General features: G+C 32.4%; 1 protein-coding gene across 3 annotated transcripts; it reads left to right on the top strand.

Annotated features, from left to right (window-relative positions):
• Positions 1–6,762: 6,762 nt before the first annotated feature.
• On the top strand, positions 6,763–24,854 carry LOC106057188 (WD repeat and FYVE domain-containing protein 2-like). 3 transcript variants are annotated; one of them, XM_013214282.2, is made up of 14 exons: positions 6,763–6,827; positions 7,045–7,221; positions 8,713–8,780; positions 9,347–9,420; positions 11,027–11,081; positions 11,810–11,960; positions 12,202–12,314; positions 13,409–13,489; positions 17,836–17,962; positions 18,544–18,649; positions 18,883–18,984; positions 19,937–20,067; positions 20,694–20,802; positions 22,019–24,854. In XM_013214282.2, the coding sequence occupies exons 2-14, from the start codon at positions 7,073–7,075 to the stop codon at positions 22,046–22,048; spliced, it is 1,296 nt and encodes a 431-aa protein (XP_013069736.2). In that variant the 5' UTR covers positions 6,763–6,827; positions 7,045–7,072; the 3' UTR covers positions 22,049–24,854. The 3 variants fall into 3 exon arrangements, with proteins under 3 accessions (XP_013069736.2, XP_055868069.1, XP_055868070.1); XM_056012095.1 differs by lacking the exons at positions 6,763–6,827; positions 7,045–7,221 and adding an exon at positions 7,382–7,474; XM_056012094.1 differs by lacking the exons at positions 6,763–6,827; positions 13,409–13,489 and having other exon boundaries at positions 6,961–7,221.
• The last annotated feature ends 931 nt before the right edge of the window (positions 24,855–25,785 follow it).

The following is a 25,785-nucleotide window of genomic DNA, read 5'->3' as shown; positions in this document are numbered from 1 at the left end:
GACTTAAGATAGCCTAATTAAATAATTCATCTGAGGAAGAAAAAATATAAATATAGGTAGCTTTCTGGTATATCCGGTGTATAGAATAAAGGACATTTTGGGAGGCTATGTTTTTTTTAAGTGCTATAATAATTTTTGTTTACTTTTTAGTAATGCAGAATCAAACTTTTTAAACTCTTTTTAGCTCATACTTTTGTACAATTTAGATTATTTGACATTATCCAGTGTATTGTATACATTTCCAAAATTGGGAGAGTAGGCAAATTACGCCACATATTACCTTATCTTAGGTCGGCCGAGTGACCGCACCTCCCCCCCCCCCCCCCCGGATCCGCCAGTGTCCTACATTATGTTTTTTAATAAATTAAATCATTATTATTATGTCCCATCGTATGATCTTACGACGTATCTTAAATTCGTGCGGCCTGCACTTCCAAAAGGACAACCACAAGCATTGATTATAAAACTAACAATATGTCGAGATGCTAAGTACGCTTGAACTTGACTTGGCTACCTATAAAGAGGGCTCGAGGTTCAACACCCGACTCGAGCAGAGTTGTGTTTACTGAGCGCCTAAAGGCAGCACGGAATACCTTCTCCCAGCTACCCCCTACAGTCCACACACACTGGTCCACAAATGAGATTGGACCATAACGCTCTAAGCATGCTACAAGCATGAAAGTAGAGCTATAAAAAAAGCTATAGTTAATATGTAGTCTACTTTTTTTTTAGCTAAATGCAGGGGCTTAGCTAGGAATGTTCCATCGTTTGGGTGCCCGGGGGGCTTGACCTCTTTGGGGGCCCCTGAATTTTGCGTAACATTTAAATTTAATGTAAAAAACACTCATTTTGGGGCCCCCTTCAGTGGGGGCCCGGGGGGATTTTCAAATTCTCCTCCCACCCTAGCTACGCCACTGCCTAAATTTTTGCCTTAATTCATCTTTAAAAAAAAAAAAGGAAAGATGCTTGGATGATGTATATAGTGGAGAACATTGGATCAATCGTGTTCATTCTTACCATAGACTATATATATATAGTCTATGGTTCTCACTGAAATAAAAGAAAGATAACTCTGTATGTGACTGTCATAGACATAAAATCATAGACATGCATAAAATATATTTTATGTCTATGGTTATTGTACTTCAAAATACAAATTGCGCTGCTGCAAATAAATGGAATAATTTTGTAACAAAATGAGCTTCCTAATCCATCCAGACTTGCTGAAAAAAAAAAGAATTGCCTTTTTCTTTTCTTCCGTGCAGAGTGTAGAGTGTAGACTGTAGACTAATTGTTAGTTTGTAAAATGTTTAACATGAGCCCTATATTATATAACCCAAACTTGCCGCTGGACTATGTGTACGGAAAGTGTCAGTGTATGAACCCGAGACCATCAAGATGACCGCATACTGCACGACTAGGCAACCATCCTGATTATTGCCTAAAAATACTTTCAAATGAACTTTTTATTTTAAAAATTAAATACGTAGGCCTGTGTGTGCCGATCTGCGACTATATAAATATTCAGGCCAGGATTAGGATATATTGAACTTTACTCAATTCAAGATTTGTTTTTTAATCCCTCCTTTCTCGCTCAAAAGTTATGGATCCGTTCTTGCTTACTTCTTTTATTAGGTCCTAAAGTAGGCCTATATATCAGCCAGAAAATTCCGTTCAGTTGTCTTGCCATGACACCTAGTTCGATTGAGTGGTTGTTAGATGGATTCAGTGGCGGGCCCATGCATGAGCCTGGTAGGACAACGATGCATCCAAACAGTTGTTTTAGAAATACAAATAATGCCGCTGTTTTATTGTCTAAATTTGTTGGACGCAGACTTAAAGGAACGTCATCATTACTTGACACGTGGCACATTGAACCAAAATAGATCGCTGTTTGATGAATGGCTCTAGTGTCGTCTGCTCGTCAGGTTTTATTTAACTCCCCCCTTTGTTGATGGAGATGTGCACAGTACACACCACACATCTGATGACCTCAGTTCGAGAGTTCTATAATAACAAAAAAATCAACCACGGTAATTACATGAGTGATCCAAATTGATACAATTGCACTTCATTTATAAGCTTGTTTTTTTTTTTTAAATAATTTTTAATATTTTTCTTGTTAAATTCTATATTAAGAGTGATTACAATTGCCAAACTTGACTTCTAGAAAAGTAACAGTCAGGTCTAATAATTGAAGAGAGGTAACCAACAGGTCTAATCATTAAAGACATGTTACTATCAGGTCTCATCTTTGAAGAGAGGTAACTATCTGATCTAATCTGAAAATAGCCTACTTTGTCCTTCTGAAAACCCCGGAACAACAAATATTCCACAGTTGTCGACTAATAGGAATCTCAAAGATTTGTTAGAATCGCCAGATCTCTAGATGGTAATAAACATATCAAATTAAACCTGCAAAACAGATAAGATGTCATCCTTTATAATAACACTAGAATAAAAACGATTGGTGTGAACATTATAATTGTTGTGACGAAATCCAGCTCTCATAAAATAAAGATAATTTTTACTATTGTAATTTATAAAAAAAAAAAAAAAATCTAACACACGCTCAGCTACATATTTAGCTAGTTCTTTTTTTTTCTTTTTATAATAGAGAGGTCACTCCATCTTTGAGTTTTACCGTAGGCCTAATCTCATGATTATGTAGCCTACATAGCTTATTTGTCCAATAACTTTATACCCACATTATCATCATATTTTGGGGAACTAAAATGTTAAGATGGCTTAAAAGACATTGAACATTGATTACACTATAGTAAGGTGCATTTATAAATAAGGTCTGAATGTATAGTTATGATTTAGACATGTGACTGTACAAAGAACAAAGAAAAGTGTGAGTGTGTGTGTAAAACACTGAAACATGATTAGGAAATACAAAAACACAACCTAATTAAATAGGCTACCCAGAAAACACGAAGAAAAAGATACATTTCTTATACCATATGCCAGGACAAATTCGAACAAGTGCTCCTTCCGTTGAACTATTAGTCGCCTGTATCTGCCAGGAAAATCAATGCTTTAGCAAAGTCTATAATTTAAATGCACGATTGGATTAACACTTTGATAAGTGTATGAAGTAATTGGACGATAAGAACTAAATTGTAGAAATATGCGTCTCTTTTGAACTTTCTGTAGAATAGCAACATTGATGGTCTACTACAGTGATGCCCAACCTAATTCGACCAGCGGGCCATTTTAATTTCCGACATTCGTGTCGCGGGCCACATGAACGAAAAGGTACAAAAACGAATTGAAATTGACTTGAATTTGAAACTATTTGATTTGAAACCATTACATTAATGAATTGGATATTTGAACTTTTTTTTTTTCACGCGCCAGAAAATGGCTTTATATCTTATCTTATATAATACAGGCGTTATTTCAAAAAAGAAGATGATTACGTCCTTACAAATTAGCAACGTTGTAGCTAGCTTTACTAAGACTCATTTTCTCTTTTGGGTTAATATTCTCATCGATCTTCCAATTAGTAGGCGTAGTTAAACTTTTTTTTTTCGCGGCTTAAATCAAGAATGTCGCCATATTTGTTTTATAATGCCGTTTCTACATTCAGAGTTCCATTCACTAACCGTCCAAATATTAAAGGTCTTTGTCAGTGGCGTAACTAAGGGGGGGGGGGATGTGGGGGGAGAATTTAAAAATCCCCCCGGGCCCCCACCTAGGGGGGTCCCCCAAATGGGTGTCCGAAATGTATTTGTAAATACATAAATTAATATATTTGATTGACAAATAGTGTCAACAGGTGTCTTTTTTTTTCAACATTTATGGATTAAATTTAATCACAAAGACTAAACCTAGATCTAGGTCTATCAGTACGTTGACTTTGTTGACATTTTAAAAATATTTTTTCCCACAGAGATCAAAGTTTTTTTTAAAGTTAATTTTACATTTTAAACTTTGTTGCCACGAATAAAACTGCATGATGTACAGCGAATTCCAGTTATCTTGTTACCATACTAATAATAGATCTAAATGGCGAGTATTTTATGGCTACACTAATTAAACTTGAAGCAAAATTTACAGAATCGAGTATATATAACAGATCTAAAAGTTATTCTTAACAATGCTAAACTAGTCCATTATTCGGGTTTGGCGTCTATAATTTCAGAATTAAACTTCACACTCGAGTTATTACCCTCCTATTAATCTTTCCTCCATTCAATAGAAACTCCCTTTTTATTTCCATCTAATCCTTTTGCTTTCGCACAAAACATAAACAACAAACAATGACGTAATATCACATAATATTAGCACATCCTTCCTTTTGAAGTTATTATCACACCCTTCCTTTTAAAGTTCTTAAGAGTGATATTATCACACCCTTCCTTTTAAAGTTCTTAAGAGTGATATTATCACACCCTTCCTTTTAAAGTTCTTAAGAGTGATATCTACTAGCAGGGCCGGCCCTAGCATTTGCGGGGCCCTATGCGAAACGGATCGCGCGGGGCCTAGTCTGGGTAAGGATAAGGATAATGTCAAAATTATTTTTTTTATTAGAAAATAGCCCTACTTTCGTCTTTGCAATAAATTTTATCAAATGAAAGCTCGCAATGCCACTTTTCTATTTATTGGCACCCCAAAATGTCAATTTGGTCTATTCTTCAAGAGATCTGAATAAATTCAAAAAAAGTTCAGGACTTTATCGCATAATTTGCCATTTTCATGAGATTTCCTAGAGGCCCTGGAAAATCAGGAGGTTAATTTATTTACGTTATAATGGTTTAATTTAATACTTAGAATTAGCGCGGGGCCTATGAAGTCCTGAACTTTTTTTGAATTTATTCAGATCGCTTTTTGAATATGAGTTTCTACTAGGAACTTTAACAATTCGTCCACTTCTGGTTGTCTTGACTGGCACCACAAGTTCTCTAGACGTTGGTCTATAACTGTTTGTTTCGTTGTTCCAACAGTTTGCAGTTCATTGTCTTCATCGGTATCATAGTACCCAGAGATGTCTTCATCGAAACTCATATTCAAAAAGCGTTGATTTCTTCTGTATGTTTTCTATCGTTTGTCTTTATGATGTAAGATCTGGGTGCTGAATGTTTTTTTATGACAACTGTTTTCTGCTATGTTTGACCTAGACGAACTCTCTGACAGAATAATCTTTAGGTAGTCTAGCTTTTGCATCGTATTTCACTTTGCTTTTCATCTATCGTTCGTTGAGTAATGTCTCTGCATTTTCAGCTACCGATGGTTTCAATAGTTTGGGATCAGTTGGAATGATTCCCTGAGTCTTCTACTCGTCAGCAGTTGTGATGGTGAATACGGCAGTCCACTTATCGGAGTATTTCTATACTCGAGCATAACGAGATATGGATCTTTCCCACTTTTGTATGCTCTGAATCCTTTTGCTTGCGCAGAAAACATAAACAACCAACAATGACGTTATACCATATAATATTAGCACAGAATCTTCTTCATGCAGTGGAGAATTAAGAATTTTTTGCCTATCTTGAATTCTGGTCAAAGCTACTGCGCCCAATTAATATAGTTCAGAAGAAACTACAAAAGTCTGGACTGCATATACGGGAAGCTGCTAAAGAAATTAGTACCCTTTCATGCTTTCTGCAAAATGATGAGAAACTGACAAAAATCCAATCCATCGAAAAAGCAAAAGAAGGTAGTGAATACTATGGATTCCCTGTAATCAAGACAACCAGAAGAAAGAAAAGACTTGATGGGAAGTTGAGTTCTAATGTAGGACTGTCAATAGAACTGCAATTCAAAAGTGTTGCGACAGAAGTGCTGGACAGATTTCATATGGAGATGAAGGGTAGATTCCAAAAGCTGGAAAGAAAATGGATACCTTTGTGTTTCTTCTTGAACCAAGACACCTGTTAGATGAAGACACGCTTATGACAAACCATGTTACTTTTCCCGTTTGTATGATGAAATAAATGAAAAATCGCTTTTTCAATGATGTCATTGATACACGAGTACTTTTCATCAACAAACCAGTAATACAATCACCAATAGACATATTTACGTAAAAAGGCTTCATATGGTAATTACGTGTGCTCAAACTTTGCAACCTCCTCCAAATACCGCTAACTCAGGCCACTTCCATTACGTTATGTGAGAGATCATTCTCAAAGCTCAAGTTCATCAAAAACTATCTCAGGAGCACAATGACGCAAGAAAGGCTTATCATGGCTTTATTGTCAGTGAAGTCACAAATACTAGAAAGTATCGATGTAGATGTTGTTATAGATGTCTTTGCTGCACAGAATGCACGACGTGAAGCGATATCAATTTAGATTTGTCACTTGTGCATTATTTAACTAATAAACAACGGCAATATTCATTAAAAGAGTCTTCATGATTATTTTTTTGTTAAGTTTACTGATATACTGAACCAATTTGATTTTGAGCGTATATATATTTGCGTACATTATCTCATGTCATATGTCGAATGTCAAAGTGCTAGGGGCCCCCAAAGAGGTCAATCCCGCCGGGCCCCCAAATCCCTAGTTACGCCCCTGGTCTTTGTACCAATTAATTAAAGAAAAATTGAGGGCCCTAACGTAGGTAAAGATACATTTGTCAACAATTTCTTTTTGGATGGGGGATTTTCTACACTTTGTGCCAACATTTCGGCTGGCCGAATGGAACCATGCCACGAGCCGGATCTGGCCCGCGGGCCGTATTTTGGGCATCACTGGTCTACTAGGATCTAGGTTAGATTTTAAATGCATAGCCCATTCTGGGCCAAAACACTCAGGAAATCCCCTTGCCAGCTACGTCATCGCCAATAGAAAACTGGTTGCCAAATAGTAGATGTAGTATGTATTATAGTCTATAGATCTAATTATATTTATGGCGCATTTAATTTTTTTTTAAAGCTAAGAAGACTAGTAAATCTATAAAATACTTTGTTCAAGACATTCACTGTTCCAAAGTCAAACTTTCAAATATCCAACTACAAAACTCTATATAGATCTATTAGGCCAAATTTTTAAATATCTATTGTTATCGCTCTTACTTTTTATCACGTGATAGATCTAACAATGACAAAAACATTAACAAGATGGCAGCGGAAATAAATCCAGAAGAGAGGAGACAGGGAAATGTAAGAAAACCCATTTTGCTAAATAAAATTGAAGGATGTCCAGACACTATTAACGAGGCCATAATAATTCCTAGAGAGGATGGAGTTATAAGTGTTAGTGATGATAAGTGAGTTTATTTCTTTTTTTTTCAAAGCATTTTGATTTTCACTTTCACTTTTTATCTTTTACTAGTTTTACTTTTAGTTTTAATATTTACCTTACCCCCTCTTAACTCTTTTACTTTTAACTTTAGAAACTTTAGTCACTTTTACTTTAGACACTTTACTCTTTAGTCTTTTACTAATGTCTAATCGTCTAAGTTTTACTTCTGATGACATCATTTTAATCAACAATAAAAAATGAATAATCATGACAATCATGTCATTTGATTTTTGTTTATTTTTATTTTATATGTGCCTTGACTTTATCCTTACCTTATTATATATATTATTATTATTAGATCTAGATCTATATAATATAAAAATTTAATATATTATATATAATGATAATCATTAAATGTGATTAAACTTAAACTAATAAGGAGGAGGTCATTCTCCCTTTTCTTCTTCAACAGTGACTTAGACTTATCATTATGATGACTTATCTTATAAAGTTTTATAACAGACTGAGACAGTTACTTAAAAAAAAATATTAAAAGATATATAAATAAAAAAGAAGATAGATTAGTAAGATCTATATTATCAAAATTACTATATTATCATATAGATCTAGTTTATACTCATTCTTTAGAATAAGGTTATATTATGTCTAGCTATAAAGGATAAGGTCTTTCTTGGTGCTAGATTCTGTTTTTAATAACTACTAGTGCAAGCAGTGACTGAGACTGAGACAAAAGTAAAACTGTAAAATGAATCAATCATGATTAGACTTACAACTACAAGTTACTGTTGTATAGATTATATATTTACTTTAGATTCAGAGATTCTATACTTATAATTCATAAAATAGGTACTATACTATCAGTATCATATATATGACTGTTACTATAGACAGTGTTTCCCAAACTTTTTCCTTAATGGAACACTTCGCACATTTGGAGTATTTAGCGGAACACTTTGCTTATTTTTGAGAGACATTAATTTAGGTTCTTGTGGCTTAATAGTTCATTATTCCAGTAGTTTGTGGAACACCTATTCAGGCCCACTTTAACTCAACTATCTTAGTGACACTCAGTTCAAGTGAAGTTGACTAAGTTTCTGAGTCTTATTAGTGATATTAATCTAATGTTTAGATCTGATCTATGTCTTTGTTATGAGCTATTTTATTTGTTAAAAAAAAAAAAGATAAATTAAAGGGAAAAAATTATCTCTAGAACTAGAAATATCTAGAATCTAGATATGCAAGTTCTACAAGCTATATAATATTCTATAGATGTATCTAGATTGATATCATATAATCTAAATTGTCAAGCACAATTGTTTAGTTGGTACTGACAAAAATATGTGACTCATAATTATTATTTAGATCTGGATTCTACCCCTTTCAACAAAAATCTTTGTAACTTATTGGTGAAATTTGAATTTAATGGGTATTTTTATAGCAAGAATTTTAAACAAATAGTTTGAGAATTTATCATTTAAATCTATTGCTGTTTCAGAACCCTTCGAGTATGGCTGAAGAGAGACTCTGGTCAATACTGGCCAAGTATTTGCCATTCAATGTCATGTAAGTGTAAAAGAGAAAACTTTTCCATTTTTTTCTTCATATTGAATATAGAAATTTGTAATTGTGTAGTTAAGAATGTCTAATGTTCCCTTCAGTGTATTAATAAGCATAATTGAATGGCCTAAAGATTAATATTGGAATTATAAAATGTAAAAAATTATGTATTGTGTCCTGAAGGAGCTTTAATGATAAAATCAAATGTAAAAAAATGTTTAGTTTTCCAATTTTGCATTAGCTTGGGTTCTTGGCTCTAGTTTCAGAGAAAAAAATTGAGTCACCAAAACAAAGAATAACAAACTATAAAACTCTTATCTTGAATTGTTTTTCATGTAAATTTAATTGACAAAAGATTGTATAGGCTATGTTTACATTATAATTTAACATTATAAGTTAGCTGAAAACACTGAATTTCAAAAAGGTTTTAAAATGCTAACTTTTAATCTGCTTTAGTCATCAACACTAAATTGGAAATACATTTTGTGTAAAGTATATAAGGGATTGCATTGTGTGAATTTTTAATGATATATACAGATAGTTCAATGATCTTTTCAACTGAATTCTTTTAGCTGAGGCATCTTGTGTAAATTACAACCCAGAGACAAGAAGGCTTTTTGTTGGACAAGACAATGGTACAATATCTGTAGGTTCATTTTTGTAATACACTTTCATGTATTTTGTTATCATAAACTACTTTTGTGCACCTGCTAAACAATCAGAGGAAGATGTTTGTTCTTAATGGAATTTTAGGTAATGTATAATTGTCATAATGCAAGGCTTTGGTTTTTCTACATTCTCATAACAAGTTAGAGGTTCTGATAACCCTATTTCTAAGATAAACTGGGCAGTGGTTTTCAGGTCAAGCAGTTCTGCATACATCCTATTACTTTCAAGGTAGGCAAAGGACTGATACCATATTTCTATGGTCATTGTTTCCAATGCAGGAAGGGATTGTTAGCCTTGCTGCCTACCTACTAGGGAGAAGGGAAATTCTGAATTCAAACCTCTGCTGCCTTGCACTATACCCAAACATGGGAAAGGCTCTGGAAGTTAATCCTGAGGAAAAATCTGCAGCTGGACCCTCTTGCAGTTTACAATGATATACCCTGGCAGAGCCTATATAGCCACTGATCCCAAACTGAATCAGCCCTTGCTTTGGATAGATCAGCTGCCTGGAGAAGGGGGGGGGAATGGCTGTGTTGGCATTATCGTTCCAACCATAGCTAATGCCCAAGTATTCATCTTATTTCCTTGAGATGATCCCTAGCTGCTTTGTGACTGACGAAGGCCATATATATATGTTTCTAGGATATTGTAATGCTGCCACATTAATTTCTTTTAGATGCTGACAAAAAATAAATTTATTAGTCCTGAGTTTAATTAAAAACAAAACAAACAGGATTTATATTCTGTACTTTTGTTTCATAAACTAATCTCTTGACTGCAAAGACTCCATGCTACATGATAATGCCAATTAATAATATCACATTTACTTTAGAAAGCATATTTAATAGCCACTCGTAATACATTTCATAAACAATAGCAGGGAAGAATGTAAACCATTTCTGTTGGCTGCATAGTACAACCCTATTACAATCATTAGCCATCAGCATAGAAACCCATGAACTGGACTCTCAGGACCAAATAAAAATTTACTTAAACATAATTGTAACAAAATAGTTATTCATCTTCATCTGTTCTTTAGGCTTTCAGACCTTTGGAGCACCAGACCATCTCTCTATATTCTTTTCTGTATTTGTAGGATTAGAGTTTCATTGACAGGCATTTTCATTTCTTGTTTTCTTCCCTTTCTTTTGTCTGCCTTTTTCTTCTTTCCCTGGAACTGTTCCCTGCAGAAAAGTTGCCATGGGTTATATAGTCAAAGCTTGCATTTTTTTGTTACAGCAAGGCCCAATTGCCATTGTAATCCTGTTTCAGATTTCCTTATATGTATTAATATGTATCCTTGTATGTATAATGTAACTTCAGTTTGATGCTTGGTTAGTATCAATTAAGATGTTGATTCTTCAGCATTAATTACAATTGCTTGTTTTTCTTTTGTTTATGTGTGTGTAAACTGTGAGTGTGTTTTATATTACAATAGAATTAGAATGCTACAAGGGAGTCTGTAAAGTTGTTCATTTGGGATCATCATTGTATGAGACTATGTTTTTGTCATGCATATCAATTATTTTAAATAAGTACATTTTATCATTAGTAAAAGTAAGATTTTAAATTTTTTTTTACAGGAATTTGAAATTACAGAAGACTACAACAGACTCATACATCGGAGAGATTACATTGGTATAGCTTGATGGGATTTTTATTCTTGTATGCTTAATGTGTTAACTAGCATAAGTGCTTAGTGTGCTAACTAGTTGTAGTGCTAAATGTGTGTTAAAATACTAGTGGTACGAAGGCAATGAGTTAAATAATAATATGATTGAAATAATTTGTCAAAAACATAACTAGTAGTTAGCTACATTTTCTATAGTTTAAAAGTTTTGTTGGGTGTAATGCACGAATTGTAAGACAAATTTTCTTATGGATAATAAAGATTATTATTATTGTCAAAATGTACATTGTTGTCCTATCTGTTTAAAAGAATGATATGTTGTTTTTTTTTCATCTCTGTCTTGCTAAGCAACAGCTTTTGCTTACTAACAAGATGTTTACAATTCAGCCAGAAATAGGATAAAAGTTTTTAAAAAAAAAAAAAGCATTAATAGCAAACTAAGAATCAATTGTTCCTGCCAATGTTTTTATTCACACTTATAAACATTCTGTGTACACATTTCTTTCTGCATCCTTTTTCTGACCACTACAAAAAATGTGTAGCACAAATGTGAACTTCCTTTAGACTTCAGCTTTGCCTGTATTAACAATTGTATTTTACCTTATGTCTTTCAACCACCTATGACAATATACAAAGTTTGGCTTTTAGGTTAACATGTGAATTAAAGTAATTTTTTTAAGCAATGTCTAATTGATGTGATCCTTTTTATTTATTTATATAATTTTACTATTCTCAGCTCACCAAAGTCGTGTGACTTCAGTCAAGTTTTGTTTATCATGGGAGTCTGTACTTAGCTGTGGAAAAGATAAATATTTCATGTGGCACTGTTCTGAAACTGGGCGCAGGTTTTGTGGCTATCAAGCTAATGCAATGTGTCTGTGTTTAGAGTATCCTTTGTTCTTGGTAGCATTTTTATTTGTTAAATTTTCCAGCTAGCCACCATTATGAAACTGTAAAAAATATCTTTTTATGCTTATGTTAATAAGTTAACAATCTTACAAACTGAAAATATTTTTTATGCAAATTTTTTATTTCTGTCTGACTAATAACTATGAAAGTCTTAACTCCTATTTGTGGGAATTCAACTATTTTGTACAGAACACGGTTATAGCCTTGACTTGAATTCAGATATGATGAACAGTCTAAATATGTGTTTATAGGTGATTACTCTGGCCAGGTAGCAGTGCTCAAGTTGAAGGACTCCTCATTTGACTTTATTGTTACTCTCAAAGGACATGCAGGTCTGGTCAACACATTTTGCTACATAGTTTTAGGCTTATTAGCTGAATAGGATTTGCTTGTTTACCTTATGATATGATCTCTGGGCAGGCTGTTGTAGTCTTACCCCATCAGTTTCTTTCTTGACAAAGAATATTACTAATAAAATATGCCAGGGTGGACTTGTTCATTTGGTGGTTCAGCAGTTGGATTTATTCTTCGTGCTCTTTTTTTTCATTTATGTATTGTATGTTATGCTAAACCATAATTAATTGAAAGGTAAATTAAATGTTTAAAACCCAAAAATATTGATTAAACTTTTTTTTAGGTTTAGGTATGAGAACTATCACATGAAATTAAAAAAAAATGAAATTAGAAATCAAGTCATTTGACCAGATCATTGGTTTTCTTTCATATTTCATATTTATTGTTAATGTAATTAATCTGCATCTCCACTGATTTGAAACTACCCTGACATATTTAGAGCCTCTTCTTTATAATTACATATTAACTTAACTGCCACATAGATCTTCAGTGCTACTCAAATCTAGTAGTTTATTTTTTTCACTTAATACAATAATACAATACTGCTTGAAATCCTTGATTACATTTTGTTTAGATCCTGTACTTTCTTTGACCATTTAACCTCTTACCTTTCAACTCATGGGTTCTTGAAATGCACTTTTGTGTGTGTGTTACCTGTTCCTCTTCATTTCCTTCTGGTGAAATCCAAGGAATCGCAAGAGTGCTTTGCAAATGATAAGACTCTCTGAATTTTGATGATTTAAAGATTTTAATATTTAGCTCATGTAAATAAATTTGATGACTTGTTTCAAGAAAAAGTTTTTTTCAAAAAGTATTGTCTTATAGAGCAAAAGATTTGTCTTGTTTTAAGTGATATCACATTTAGTGCAAATATTTTCTTATATTTAGTTAACACAGCTTTGTACTACTATATTTTATTTAAATCCATGTGTTTAGCAGCAGTTTTTTTTTTTTAGTTGAACTATTAATTGAAAGGAAGAACATTAAAATAAATTATCACTTGGCGAGGTCAGAGGTTATACTAAGCTTCTATTAATTTCTATAGAAATTACCCTTCCCCATTTTTTCACAGTGAGCTTCCTCAATTTTCGAAGAGATTTGTCAAAAACTCCAGCCCCTGGATTGTCCGCTCTGCGTTTGTTGATTGGTCTTGGTAAACAAACACAAACAATTTGCTTTCTTCACATTACCCTTGGTGTCAGCATAAAATTTACCTAACACTACTTTATAAAAATAAAAATAAAATTTTGGAAGTTAAAAAAAAATATTTTTAAATTAAAGACTAAAAAATTTTAAAAATGTTATTTCAACTTTAAACATTTTTTAAAGTAAAAAAAAACAACAATAGTAGTGACATTTATGCTATTATTACTCACCTTTAGGCTCTCAACATATTGTTAAAACAATTTTCAATCACACTAGTTAAAACATATTTAATCTCCTTTTATTTTTCTTCACATAATGTAAGAAAAACCTTGTACATCCAAGCTTGCCTCCATGTACAGTTGAAACATTGGGCATTAAGTTCCAACTGCTTTTTGCAAAATATTTTTCACTTTTTTTTTTTAAGCTTAAAAATGTGGAATGTGTTTCTTAAATTGTTGCATTTAAAATCTTAGAATTTGTAGTTAAATGACTATTTAAAATTGAATAGTCATTGTACTCCATCGTTACCAATGTGGTATAAATAAATAATACATTTGAATAGAAACAGTGAAAACTATATTGTTTTTTTTTAAACTAAATCTTTAAATATTTCTAGTAGTTAGTCATTAATTTGAAATAATTTTAAAAAAAGGGCTTCTCTGTTTTTATTGAATTGTATAAGAAAAGAACATACACATTAAAATTTTAAATTCTCAATTGAGATTAATTTTTGTAGTCTTATGCTAATTTATTATTTCAATTTTTTTTCAAGTACAACTTTTAACAGAATTTAGTGAAATAATTTTATCCTTTTTAAATAAAGTATTCTGATGCAAAAACTTTTGTGTATTATTTGTAGATATTATCTTAAAAGGAAACAATAAAGATTTAATCTTATTACAAGACAATGATATACAAAATCTATCAGTAAAAATTTAGAAAACCATTTTAAGAAAATATAGAATTGAATACACAGGCATTTGAATCAACTGTGCAGCAAGAAAGTTTTGAAAGAATATTAATTCTTATATATTAAGCAACTAACATTTTCTAATTTAACTAGCTGCTGATATCACAGTATCTAAAAGTTATTTTATGAAAAATATAGAAAACCATTTGTAAAAATGGCTGACATGATTGTTTTGTTCTACATTTGAGTGTTATAGGCTCACTATTTTCTTCAACCTACAGACATAAATATGTTGGGATTTTAGATCAAACCATACCATGCATATATGATTGTATGAGATTGATGTACTCATATACAATTGTATAAGAATCAGTTTAAGAAAATAAAATTATAATTTAATTTACAGAAGTTTTTACTAAACCAATGATGCTTTAATTTGGAAGTTTTGATGTGCCAAATCATTTGCTAATAACCATGCCAAATAGTGTGTGTTTTTTAAGGCTTATATAAGTTAGTTCACCTTTTGACAAGCTCAATAATGGGCAATAAATTTGCTTTGGTAATTAAATAAAAATAATACAATTCATTATCATTTCATCAGAATGACAATAAAAACATCTAACACTTTTGTTAAGGGTAAATGAAGCTATCCCCATGTAGCAGAAGTCAACTTAATCTTGATCACCACTTATATCATCTATTTGTTTGATTTTCTTAAAAATCTTTGATGCTATATACTGTTGCAGATCTATCACTACATCATCACTCCATCCAAGCCTGGTTATTTCATTGTTTTGTTTTATTTTGGTACACTTTTTAAATGATCTTATTAGTCTTTCTCTGTGGTGACTTTTTTTGTTCTGGGAGAACTTTCAGCTCTGGCCTCTGAGCTTTGAGCTATATGCACAGTATATTTAATATTATAAAACCAATAGATGAAACAAAGAATACAGAAACAAATTTAAGCAACACTAGAGCTGCTATCTTATGCCTGTTTTCTTTTCTATGGAAAGTGAAACACATTTGAACAGTCAAATTGTGGCTACTAATTCTCTGCAGGTGCAAAATTCACACCATGATTAAATTTTATTTCCTCTTACCTTGACCTTCTTTATTTTTTTTTTATTTATTTTATTTTTATTTATAACATTTGAACAATAATAATTGTTGTCCAAAATTTCTTTTTTTTTCCCCAATTAGATAACTTTTGGAAATAGAACTATTTAGTAATATTATATATAACATAAAATTATTATTAAATAAAATACATAACTTCATTTTTACAAAAGCTATTTTCTAGAATAATAAATAGTTTTATTATTTTTGCTTGTAATTGGTTTTTATAGGATTTTATCTTTTGTTTTTTTGGCACTTTTTGTCTGCACACATTCCCAGTTGTGTTTCAATAACTAAATGCTCATGTTTCACCATCAGCCGTTATCCTGGGTTTACTGGCTGCTCAGTTCCGTCCTTTCTTTCTTTTTTTTTAAATCACTGTTGTCTAAAAATCATTAAAAACTAATACTACATTTTGTCTATATGTATATAGAAAATGATAATTTCAAAATGCACAGTAATTATTGTAACTTTGTACTTATTTTTTTTTAACTGTAAAAATTCTACTGGGGATTCAGTTTTGTTCATACTCTAACCCTAACTCAAAAAAGCTTGTTGACTTTCATCTTGATGGTCACAGGTTGAAACCCTACCCATTGCAATTCACCGCCATCGTGCTGGAAGTTTTAGGCTAGTATGTAATAATCTCCGATTCAATAATATCCAAGCAGGAAAAATGACTCTTGTAATTGATAATCACACAAATTTGAGTTATTGAATCCTGAATTTTTTATAACCTTTGATTTATTAAATTTGGAAAACGTGAAAGACACATAAGCAACAGATCACTTTTATGGCATAGCACTCTCTGACAGGTTTTTGCTTTAGATTACTATGCAGTCATGTATTAAATGGGCCGATTTTTTATATTTGATGAATGTTTAATTGGAACACATTTAGCTTTACTGATAACTTGGAAAAGAGCTCCAAGTGCTAGGTGCTGTTTCTGTAGTTTGTACAGATGTGACTCAGTGTGCTATATTTGATACACACCATTCATCAGCATCATAAATCACACATTAACTCTTGGCATTGACAAATAGGGTGTGTTGTTGGTATGAAACTGGGGCAATTATTAGTCTTGATACTTTAAATAAGACAGACTGTGGCTAGTTTGGATATAAATTCTATTTAAATTTAAATGTCTGATTGCTTGATGATGACTAAACTTGGTTTGCTGTTATCTTGATCACATTTTAAATGCCTTCCCACTGACTTAATTACTGTAAACCCTATACATTTCTAAAATTATTTGTTATCAAACCCAGCCAAGCAGAATACATGAAATCATTTTTTTGTATAATCAGACTGCACCAAGCTGTACTTTGGTATTAGACTGGCTTGATAACTTGTCAGCTGTGACTGTGATATCACTTGCTGAATTCAGGCATGAATCAATGTACTGCACTGCTAACATGATAAATGTTGTGTGGTCCTATGACTTAATAAACTTAAGTATCTTTGTTATCTGTCATTTGTATTGAATTGAACTCCATGAACCTTGGGCTAAAATCAGAATCCTGAAGCGCGCATACACACACACACAATAGTCTTACCTCATTTCAATATGTTATGTTTCCCTTTTGTTCTCGAAGTTTTGTTATGCACTGACATGCCAAAAAAAAAAAGTTAAATATACTGGAGTTAGATTTCTTTTTTTCTTCTTTTCTTAATTTTTCTTTCTGTTCTTCATTGAATTCAAGAACACCTTTACAGAACTTTTTAAACTTTGACATAAGAAGAACATTGTTGTTCTCATGACAATCCAGTCATTGCTTTATTGTGGTTTTAGTTTTTTTAATTAGAAGTAGCAAATTTAAGTCCTTAAATATTTATATGAAGGGGTATTAAATAAAGCAAAACTAACACGTTTGAAAAGTAAAACTATTTCTGATTTAAATGTAGACTAACCAATATGTTCAATTATGTAAGATGCTTTTTTTCTTTTATTTGAAACATAATTCATTTTGACATCAAGCTATAAATGGTAAACGTGATGGCTGGGTGGTTAAGCGTTGGCTTCCAAACTTGGGGTCCTGGGTTTGAATCTTGGTGAAGGCTAATATTTTGAATTTTGTTATTTAAGGCGTCTCTGAGTCCACCCATCTCTAATGGCTACCTGACTAGTATGGGAAGTAAATGCGGTTGTTCGTTGTGCTGGCCAAATGACACCCTGCTTGTTAACCATTGGCCATAGAAAAAGATGACCTTAACATCATCTGGCCTAAAGATCACAAGGCCTGAAATGATAACTTTTCTTTTATTTGTCTGTGAATTTTGAACCTTTGAATTCCAGTTGTCAATGAGCTGTATATCTTATGTTACAGGTAGTATTCGATGTCTGTCCTGGGATCCTGACAAACAGTTGTTATTCAGTGGAAGTTTTGATCAGTCTGTGATTGTCTGGGACATTGGTGGCAGGAAGGGAACAGCATTTGAGCTGCAAGGTCACAAGTAAGACATATTATAACTGTTTAAAGTGTCCCATTGAAAGCTTAAGGTCCATAGTGCAACAGAGCTTACCCAATAGATGTTTGAGTGAAGTGAAAAATGCCCTCTAATAGTAGTATTTATCAGGATTTAAATACAAGAAATTTGGCAGGGCAATCAAAGGCTGTACCAATGTAGCATTACCACTCATGCTTATAATACATTCCTGAAAAAGTTTTTGAAACATTCTAGTCTAAAGATATATTGAGATGTTTCTTTGCAAAAGTCTTAATATCTAAATGACATTTCAAGAAGTTATGTTATAGATAGGAATTAAAAGAACTTCTGATATAGTTGCGAAGTTAAGGCTCACAAGGAGTCTCAGGAATCTAAAGCATTATGTCTGCCTTTGACTTTGTTTAATCTATGTTTGATAGTATTACCAATTTTGTTTAACTTGTAATGAAAGTGTTTTTATATTGCTGCATATTTTATCTTATTAATGATATGTTCTGTCCATGGTTCTCAAACGTGGTTATTATTTGGGAACTCCTGTGTCAAGTTCATCTCTTTTGCTAAGGGAATTAAATTGTTTTATATTACAGAGACAAGGTTCAAGGTTTAGCTCATTCTAAGTCCACACGCCAATTATTGTCTGGTTCTGATGACTGTGTTCTGGGCATTTGGGACATGGATATCCAAAGACTGGAGGTCTGTAGATTTTATAGTAACAAGCAGTTTTGTCAAACCTGACATTTTACCTTAGCTTAACATGCTCTATGTTGCAATTGTTAAATTTGGCTATGTAATATTCACCAGAGCTGTGTGGACGTGGGAAAGCTTATTTACTTCAAGCCAAACTTAAACAGTTATTTTTATCATTATGTCATGTATTGTTGTTTTTTTCAAACTATAAATTAATTTTATGTTTTGGAATATTCCAGACTCCTGATTGGATAGAAAGTGATGTCTGTCAAAAGTGTGACTCACCTTTTTTCTGGAATTTTCGCAAAATGTGGTCAGACAGAAAAGTTGGTATTCGGCAGGTACTTATCACTTTCTGACAATTAGTAGGCATTGGGAATTAAGCCAAGAAGTTTTTAAATAAGAATTATTTTTTTTATTTGTTTATACAAATCTAAAAATTGTATAAATATTTGAAATATGCATGTCTTTACTTAGACTTGCTTAGATTTAGATCCTCCCCAGCTGTTTGTCACATTGGGCAGCAAGCTGTCTTTATAGAGATCTGTCACTGGCAATGTCAGCAGCCTCTTCCCAGTCCACTTCTCTTAGACCCTCCATGAAATGTGGCATTAAGTTATACGAGGATATCCCTGTTTGCGCGTTCTTTGTTTTGGCGTCTATGCAACTCTTGGTATTCATGATTCATTCTGTCAGAGGACATGTTCCACAAACCTCATGCGACACTCTGTCACAACCTCATGAAGTGGTCAAGTCTTATTTCGACATAGGGTCTCTGTTGCTGACTACTAAAATCTGTCTTAGACATTTTTGCTGAGCCACATTTAGCTTTTTCTCTCCTGGAATTTTAAAATATCTCCTTGAATGTCTTGGAATTTTCCGATTTAAGAAAAAAACGGCTTAAAAAAATTGGGCGCCATTGCAGTGGATGGGCCATCGTGGCGGAAATAAATATGAAATTCGCGTTTCCGAGTTTGCGCAAAATGTATTATATCTGAAAAGTGATGACAGAATTTTGTATACCATGAGTATGGTAATTTAATTTAATTATTAAACCTAAATTACATCAACTTTGACTATTGCTATATATTTTGGCGTGAATTTTATGTCCTGGAATTAAAAAATTTCTGGAATACTTCTGGAATTTCATATTGACTTTGGTGCAGAAACCCTGCATTTACCTACTAATAAGAAATGAGTTGTTTTTTGTATCATAGAGATTTTGAGCAGACATTCCAAACTATTTTTGTTAATTCTATATTTAATTTCTTTCAACTCTGAATTTGTCCCCAGCACCACTGTAGAAACTGTGGAAAGGCTCTGTGTAACAATTGTTGTAGCAAATTGTCAACTATCCCCAACATGGGCTATGAATATGAGGTCAGAGTGTGTGACAGCTGTTTTGAGGCAATAACACCAGAAGAGTAAGCTCCCTTTTTAAGAATATTTTTTTTGAATCACATTGAGCTGTGTCTATAACAAAACTAGTTCCAGAAAAAAAATCAACGTATTAAAATAAAATGTTTCTAAAATGTTAAAACTGCCCTTTCTTCAAGATCTTTTTTTCAGCGAAGATTCTGTAAAGTCTAAATAAATTGGCCTTTTCAAAAGAAAACATTTTCTGTTGGTCATATTTTGTATTGTTCAGTCTAAACTTTGACTTATGGTACATGTCACATTCTTTTTTGCCTGTCCAAAACTTGAATTTCGTTTTGACAAGTCTGGGAAGCCACTTGCTCTTGACCTTTTAGGTGACATTTGCATTGCATACAACAGCAAAGGCTTTTGAAAGAGAGAATTTCCAATTGGTCATTGAAATTTTTAAAGACTTTTTATCTTTCTTATTTTTGGTACTATTTATCTTTTTTTTGGTACTACCTGTAATTTTGTCCATTAATCAACATTAGCGGCAGTTAGTTTAGACATTTACCTGATCCAGTGTTAGCTTATAACTTATTTTAATCCATAGTTAATATGTAAATCATTCAAAGACACATTTAAGTCAAACTAAGACACTGAATTGAAAAAGTATTTTTCTGTATATATCTAGAAAAGCTCCACATGCCACTTTCCATGATATGAAACACAGTATTGTTCATATGCATTTGGATGAGACTAGAAAAATTCTCCTGACTACAGGAAAGGATAGAGTCATGAAGGTGAGATGATCTCTTCTGCGTAAAGTTCTAAGCCTCACTTTGTATCTCTTACATAAAGCGATAATATAGGTTAGTTTTGTTGGTCCAAACAAATGGAAATTCAGTTTGATTACAATAGTCCACCTCAGCTTTACTTCAACAATAACAGTATAACAATAAGCCTCACTGTGTAACTCTTACGTAAAGTTCTAAGCCTCACAATGTATCTCTTACATAAAGTTCTAAACCTCACTGTGTAACTCTTACGTAAAGTTCTAAGCCTCACAATGTATCTCTTACATAAAGTTCTAAACCTCACTGTGTAACTCTTACGTAAAGTTCTAAGCCTCACTATGTTTCTCTTACATAAAGTTCTAAACATAAAGTTCTAAACTTCGCTATATATATCTTACCTAAAGTTCTAAGCCTCACTATGTATTTCTTATTGTAACAAAAAAAAAGTGACATCTGAAAATTGATTATACCACAACAGCTCCCTCAATTAGCCTTTGTTTAAATTGTATCAAAATCTTAGAACTTTAAAATTCAGGACTTTAAGATTCCAGAAATTGTTTCATGATATTACTTGTCCAGGTCTGCTGGTAATGTTTGGTGAGTTGCATATCTAATGGTATAATTCTTTGAATTTCTTCAATCAGCTTATAAACTAGACCATAATATTCAAAATGACAATGTCAGTGTAATTAATTGTATTTTACATTTTATTGAATCTCTGACTCAAGTTTCTTTTCAAGAAAGTGGATTACTTAGGCTTACTTACTGAACTCAAAACAAAGTTCACTTAAATTTTACCATTCATCTATATTAAAGCCAAAGACTCACTTTCTATTTAAACTAAAATCTCTTCTAGGGGCATGGTGGATGAGTGGTAAAACACTTGGCTTTTAAACTGGAGTTCTGGTGAATCCTAGAAAACTGGGATTTTGAAATTTTTAATTTTTTAGGGAGTCCATCCAACTCTAATGGGTACCTGAAATATGTTGTGCTGGCCTCATGACGCATTGGTTAACCATCGACCACAGAAATATATGAGTTTAACCTCATCGGCCTCCCATAAATCAAAAGGTCTTAAAGGAGAACCTTTACGTTCTTCTTTTTAACTCCTACTGTTCCAATACAAATTTTGAAAAAAAAAAATTCCCTATATTAGTGTTTTGTGTTTGCATTGTTAAATTTTTGCATTAATAATCTAAATGCTTTTTTTTTCCCATTTCAGTTGTGGGATATGAGCCTGGTGTTACATTAAGTTCTATACCACACAAAGAACATGTTGCTATTGCTCTTGTCAAATTGTAATGTACAGCATTTACTTGAAATGTTTCTAAGGAGACATTGAATGAGGAGAGATTCAGTAAAGAATAAATGTGTCTAAGGACTAAGAGATTTTTTTATTTTGATTTTGTGTTTTATCTTTGTATTATAATTCTGTTCACTATTTTATTCAGTTGAATGACTGTCATCTGGACTTCAAAATAAATTGCTTTTGGTCAATGTCCCAAAGTTGATGCAAAAATGAAAGTTCATATGACATTTGATTTTACATGTTTTTGCAGTCATGAAATGTTATTTATTGAAACAAAACAAAACTAAAAAGCATAATACAATGTATTATCTGTTCTAAAAAGTCAGATTGAATGATTGAATTTCTTCAGGAGAAAATCTGACGAACAAAAAAATATTTGCATGCCTTACATGCTTGAGTTGCCCAAATAAAATTGTTTACCATGTATGGTAGATTGAGAGTTTTATCCTCATCATATTGCATACCAGAAGTCTAAATGGTGTGTTGCAAACTTTGTTGTTTTTTTTTTTTTCATTGTGTGAAAGAAATGTTTACATTTTTTTTTTTTTTTGCTGCTTCAGAATGTTTTTTTATTTTTGTTCTTATTTCATATGCAATGATTTTTTTCTTTGTGTTTTATTTCAAATTACAAAATGTTATAAGAAAAATGTTTCCCTATGTTTAGTAGAATTATTTTTGCCTTTTTGTTTTGGTGGGAGGGAGGGTTTCATTTGATGAAGTATTTAATTTAGTATTATTGAATTTAAAAAGCAATAATATTACATGGAGCATTATTAACTCAATAGTGAAGAAGCCAAAGAAAAAAAGGTTTGCTCTATGATCTGGAGCATCTTAATGATGGTGCTTGATGGCCTAGATAATGTAACACCTGTTCAACTTTACTTTGCTTTTATGTAGAATATGAAGAGGAGGGACTTAAGAAACGTCTGATCCGATATTTTTTATATTTAAATGAAATAAGGTTTGCTCCATCTGTTGAGTCTGTTCAGGTTTTATAATTTAGTTGAAGTAAATGTGGTGTTTATCAATAGGCTCTTGATAGAACTGGGTGGAGCCTGAACCTATTCAAGTAGAGGCTTCAATCTATAGTCCATTCATTCCAAATATTTTTTAAGAAATGGATTGTAGAATTACTTTCAACTTTTGTTTTTTCTTTTAATGTATTTATTTTTGACACAAGGACAAAAACATGTGATACCAAAGTTGTTTGTTTTATGAATGTCATTATTTTGTTTTCCTAGTTTTTTTTGTTTTTTTTGCAACAAAACATTAAAGGTTTGGAAATCATTATACTTTTTATGACAGCCAAAGTACTTTAAAAAAAAAAAAGCTTTTTTTAAAGGCCAAATTTAAATATACTTTATGATTTCTCCTAATCATTGTAAATACTTCTGATACATGTAAATTTGTTTCTTAAAAACACAGCACTTGTTGCCAACTAGCTTTTGGCCTGTTTATGTAATTCCACCATTTTCTTGACATCAGCTGTCAACTAAAAGGTTTTAATGAAGTCTTAACACACATACACACAATGTGAAAAAACAATTCTGCAGGACATTCAATTCAGTAGCAAGTGAAAGATGTCCTTACAACTCTGTTCATGGTAGAAGTAAATCAACTAATTTCAGCTGAATACAGTATCATCATGTTTTCAGCCTTTTGACAGAACCTCCCCCCACCCCCCCCCCCTCCTTTTTTCATTCCTCAGTTTATATTAAATGTGGGTGGACCGTATTTGCAAATTCAGGTCCAAAAAGCATTGTCCTGAACATATATTATTTGGCTTCTATTGTTTTTCAGTGAATATAAACATTAGTCCTATATCAATTTCTGAAATCTATTGATAGTGAAATAGAACTTGTTTTATTTTTCTTCTAAGTCTTTGCAGTGCTTCACACTCAACCCAACAGAAAAAGTTTTGTATTTTAAGAGAATTGATAGTCAGAACACAGTCTCATCTCTCTGCTCCTGGTCTTATCAGGAGCATAGGCTACCAACCAGCTTCATCCAGGTGTCTCTGTTCTGGGCGAGTCTCTACAACTGTCCCATCTTGCCTATCTGTTTGGCATCTGCTTCCAAATCATAGTGCCATGAATTTCTGCCCCCCCCCCCCTTCCCTCTTTTCTTACCTTGGCGGTTCCAGGTGAGAGCTTTGTTGTGATGTTGTATGCAGGCTTGCAAAGGGTGTGGCCTATTCATCTCCAGCATCTCTGAAGGATATCTACTTCAATGGGCTGCTGCTTAGTTCTTTGACACAATTCCTCATTCGAGATCTAGTCTGGCAAACAAATCATCAGTAAATAAATGATGTATCTTTGTAAGAAGTTCAATTACTCAATTTTATTTATTTATTTTTGCCATTTAAGATGGTACCTAATTTATGGTTGCTTCACTTTTACAAATGACTATTTTTGTTGGAAAAATGTGTAGAACCCAGTTTTCCAATGCTGTCCCATGGCAGATTGTAAGACAATTTCCTACTTCTGATTATCATTGTATAATTAATTTTAACCTTAGCATTTAAACGATTCTTGTCCATCTTCTACAATCTACTTCCATTGAAATCAAACCTATTTAATTATTGTATAGTCAAATCAGTGTTGTTGATCATTTGCTTGTATTGACAAGCCAGACATTTATATTCATTGATCCATTTGGTTTTCCTACATGTTGTGCAATGTTTGTACAAACTCAACATTTTGTTATATGTTTCAATGAATCTGATACAAATAAATCAGCTCAGCTCACACTTGACTTGTTTCTTGTTGCTATGAAGTAGGGTTGGGGATAAATCTTTTTTTTTTTTTTAAATTTTAATCTCAATGAAGAGTGTACTCTATTAAGTAACTGCTAGGAAAGACATATGACAATGATGCTAGAGTGACAAAGAATCAGACCCCAAGGTTTACCAGATGCACAACTGTTAAAAGGTTGGTGTTTGGTTGTAGCCCCAGACAAGCTAGTCCAACTAAACAGTCGAAGGCATATTATTTGCTTAAATACAGAACTTTGAATAAAAAAAAAATAAACATAATTTTGATTAACAATATAGACAGTTTTCAATTGCAATGTGGATAGATTCTGAAGTGCAAGGGAAATAAGATATTGAACAATTTAAATTAAATACACTCGTTTCAAAGTTACAAACAAATTGCTGTCTCTTATCTCTGAATTCAACTCTACTGTCACTCCCCATAGTTACAACCTCAAAATCTTTAATTTTCTCATGGTTAGATAAGAATCTATTCAGCCAAGCTGAAAACACACTCCATGTTTTATGTTAATATTCCAAGAGTTTACCAGATTCCCAACCATGTGCTGTGTTGATAAGTGTTTACCAGATGCTAACCATGTACTTTGTTGATATTCCAAGAGTTTACCAGATTCCCAAACCATCCTTGATAAAAGTACCAGAAGTTTAACATTTAAACAAAAATACACATACATTTTCTGTATTCCTACACAACTTTTCACATTACATACATTAACAGTTTTGAGTATTGATGGTCCAAGAAATAAGGAAGTCTGCAAGTTCATTTCTGGGTAGCACCTTAATGTCATTAGGATCTCAATTCAATTACATTAACAATATTATTATTTTCTAAAAGAACCATAATCGGAAAATAAGCTTTTCTTATCTATCTTCATTTGGCCATCAACAAATTCTGACACATACATAA

This window comes from Biomphalaria glabrata, chromosome 15 (genome assembly GCF_947242115.1).
Source record: "Biomphalaria glabrata chromosome 15, xgBioGlab47.1, whole genome shotgun sequence".
In the NCBI taxonomy this organism is placed as follows: domain Eukaryota; kingdom Metazoa; phylum Mollusca; class Gastropoda; family Planorbidae; genus Biomphalaria; species Biomphalaria glabrata.
Note: the sequence above shows the minus strand (reverse complement) of the source record. Positions and strands in the feature narration are given on the sequence as shown.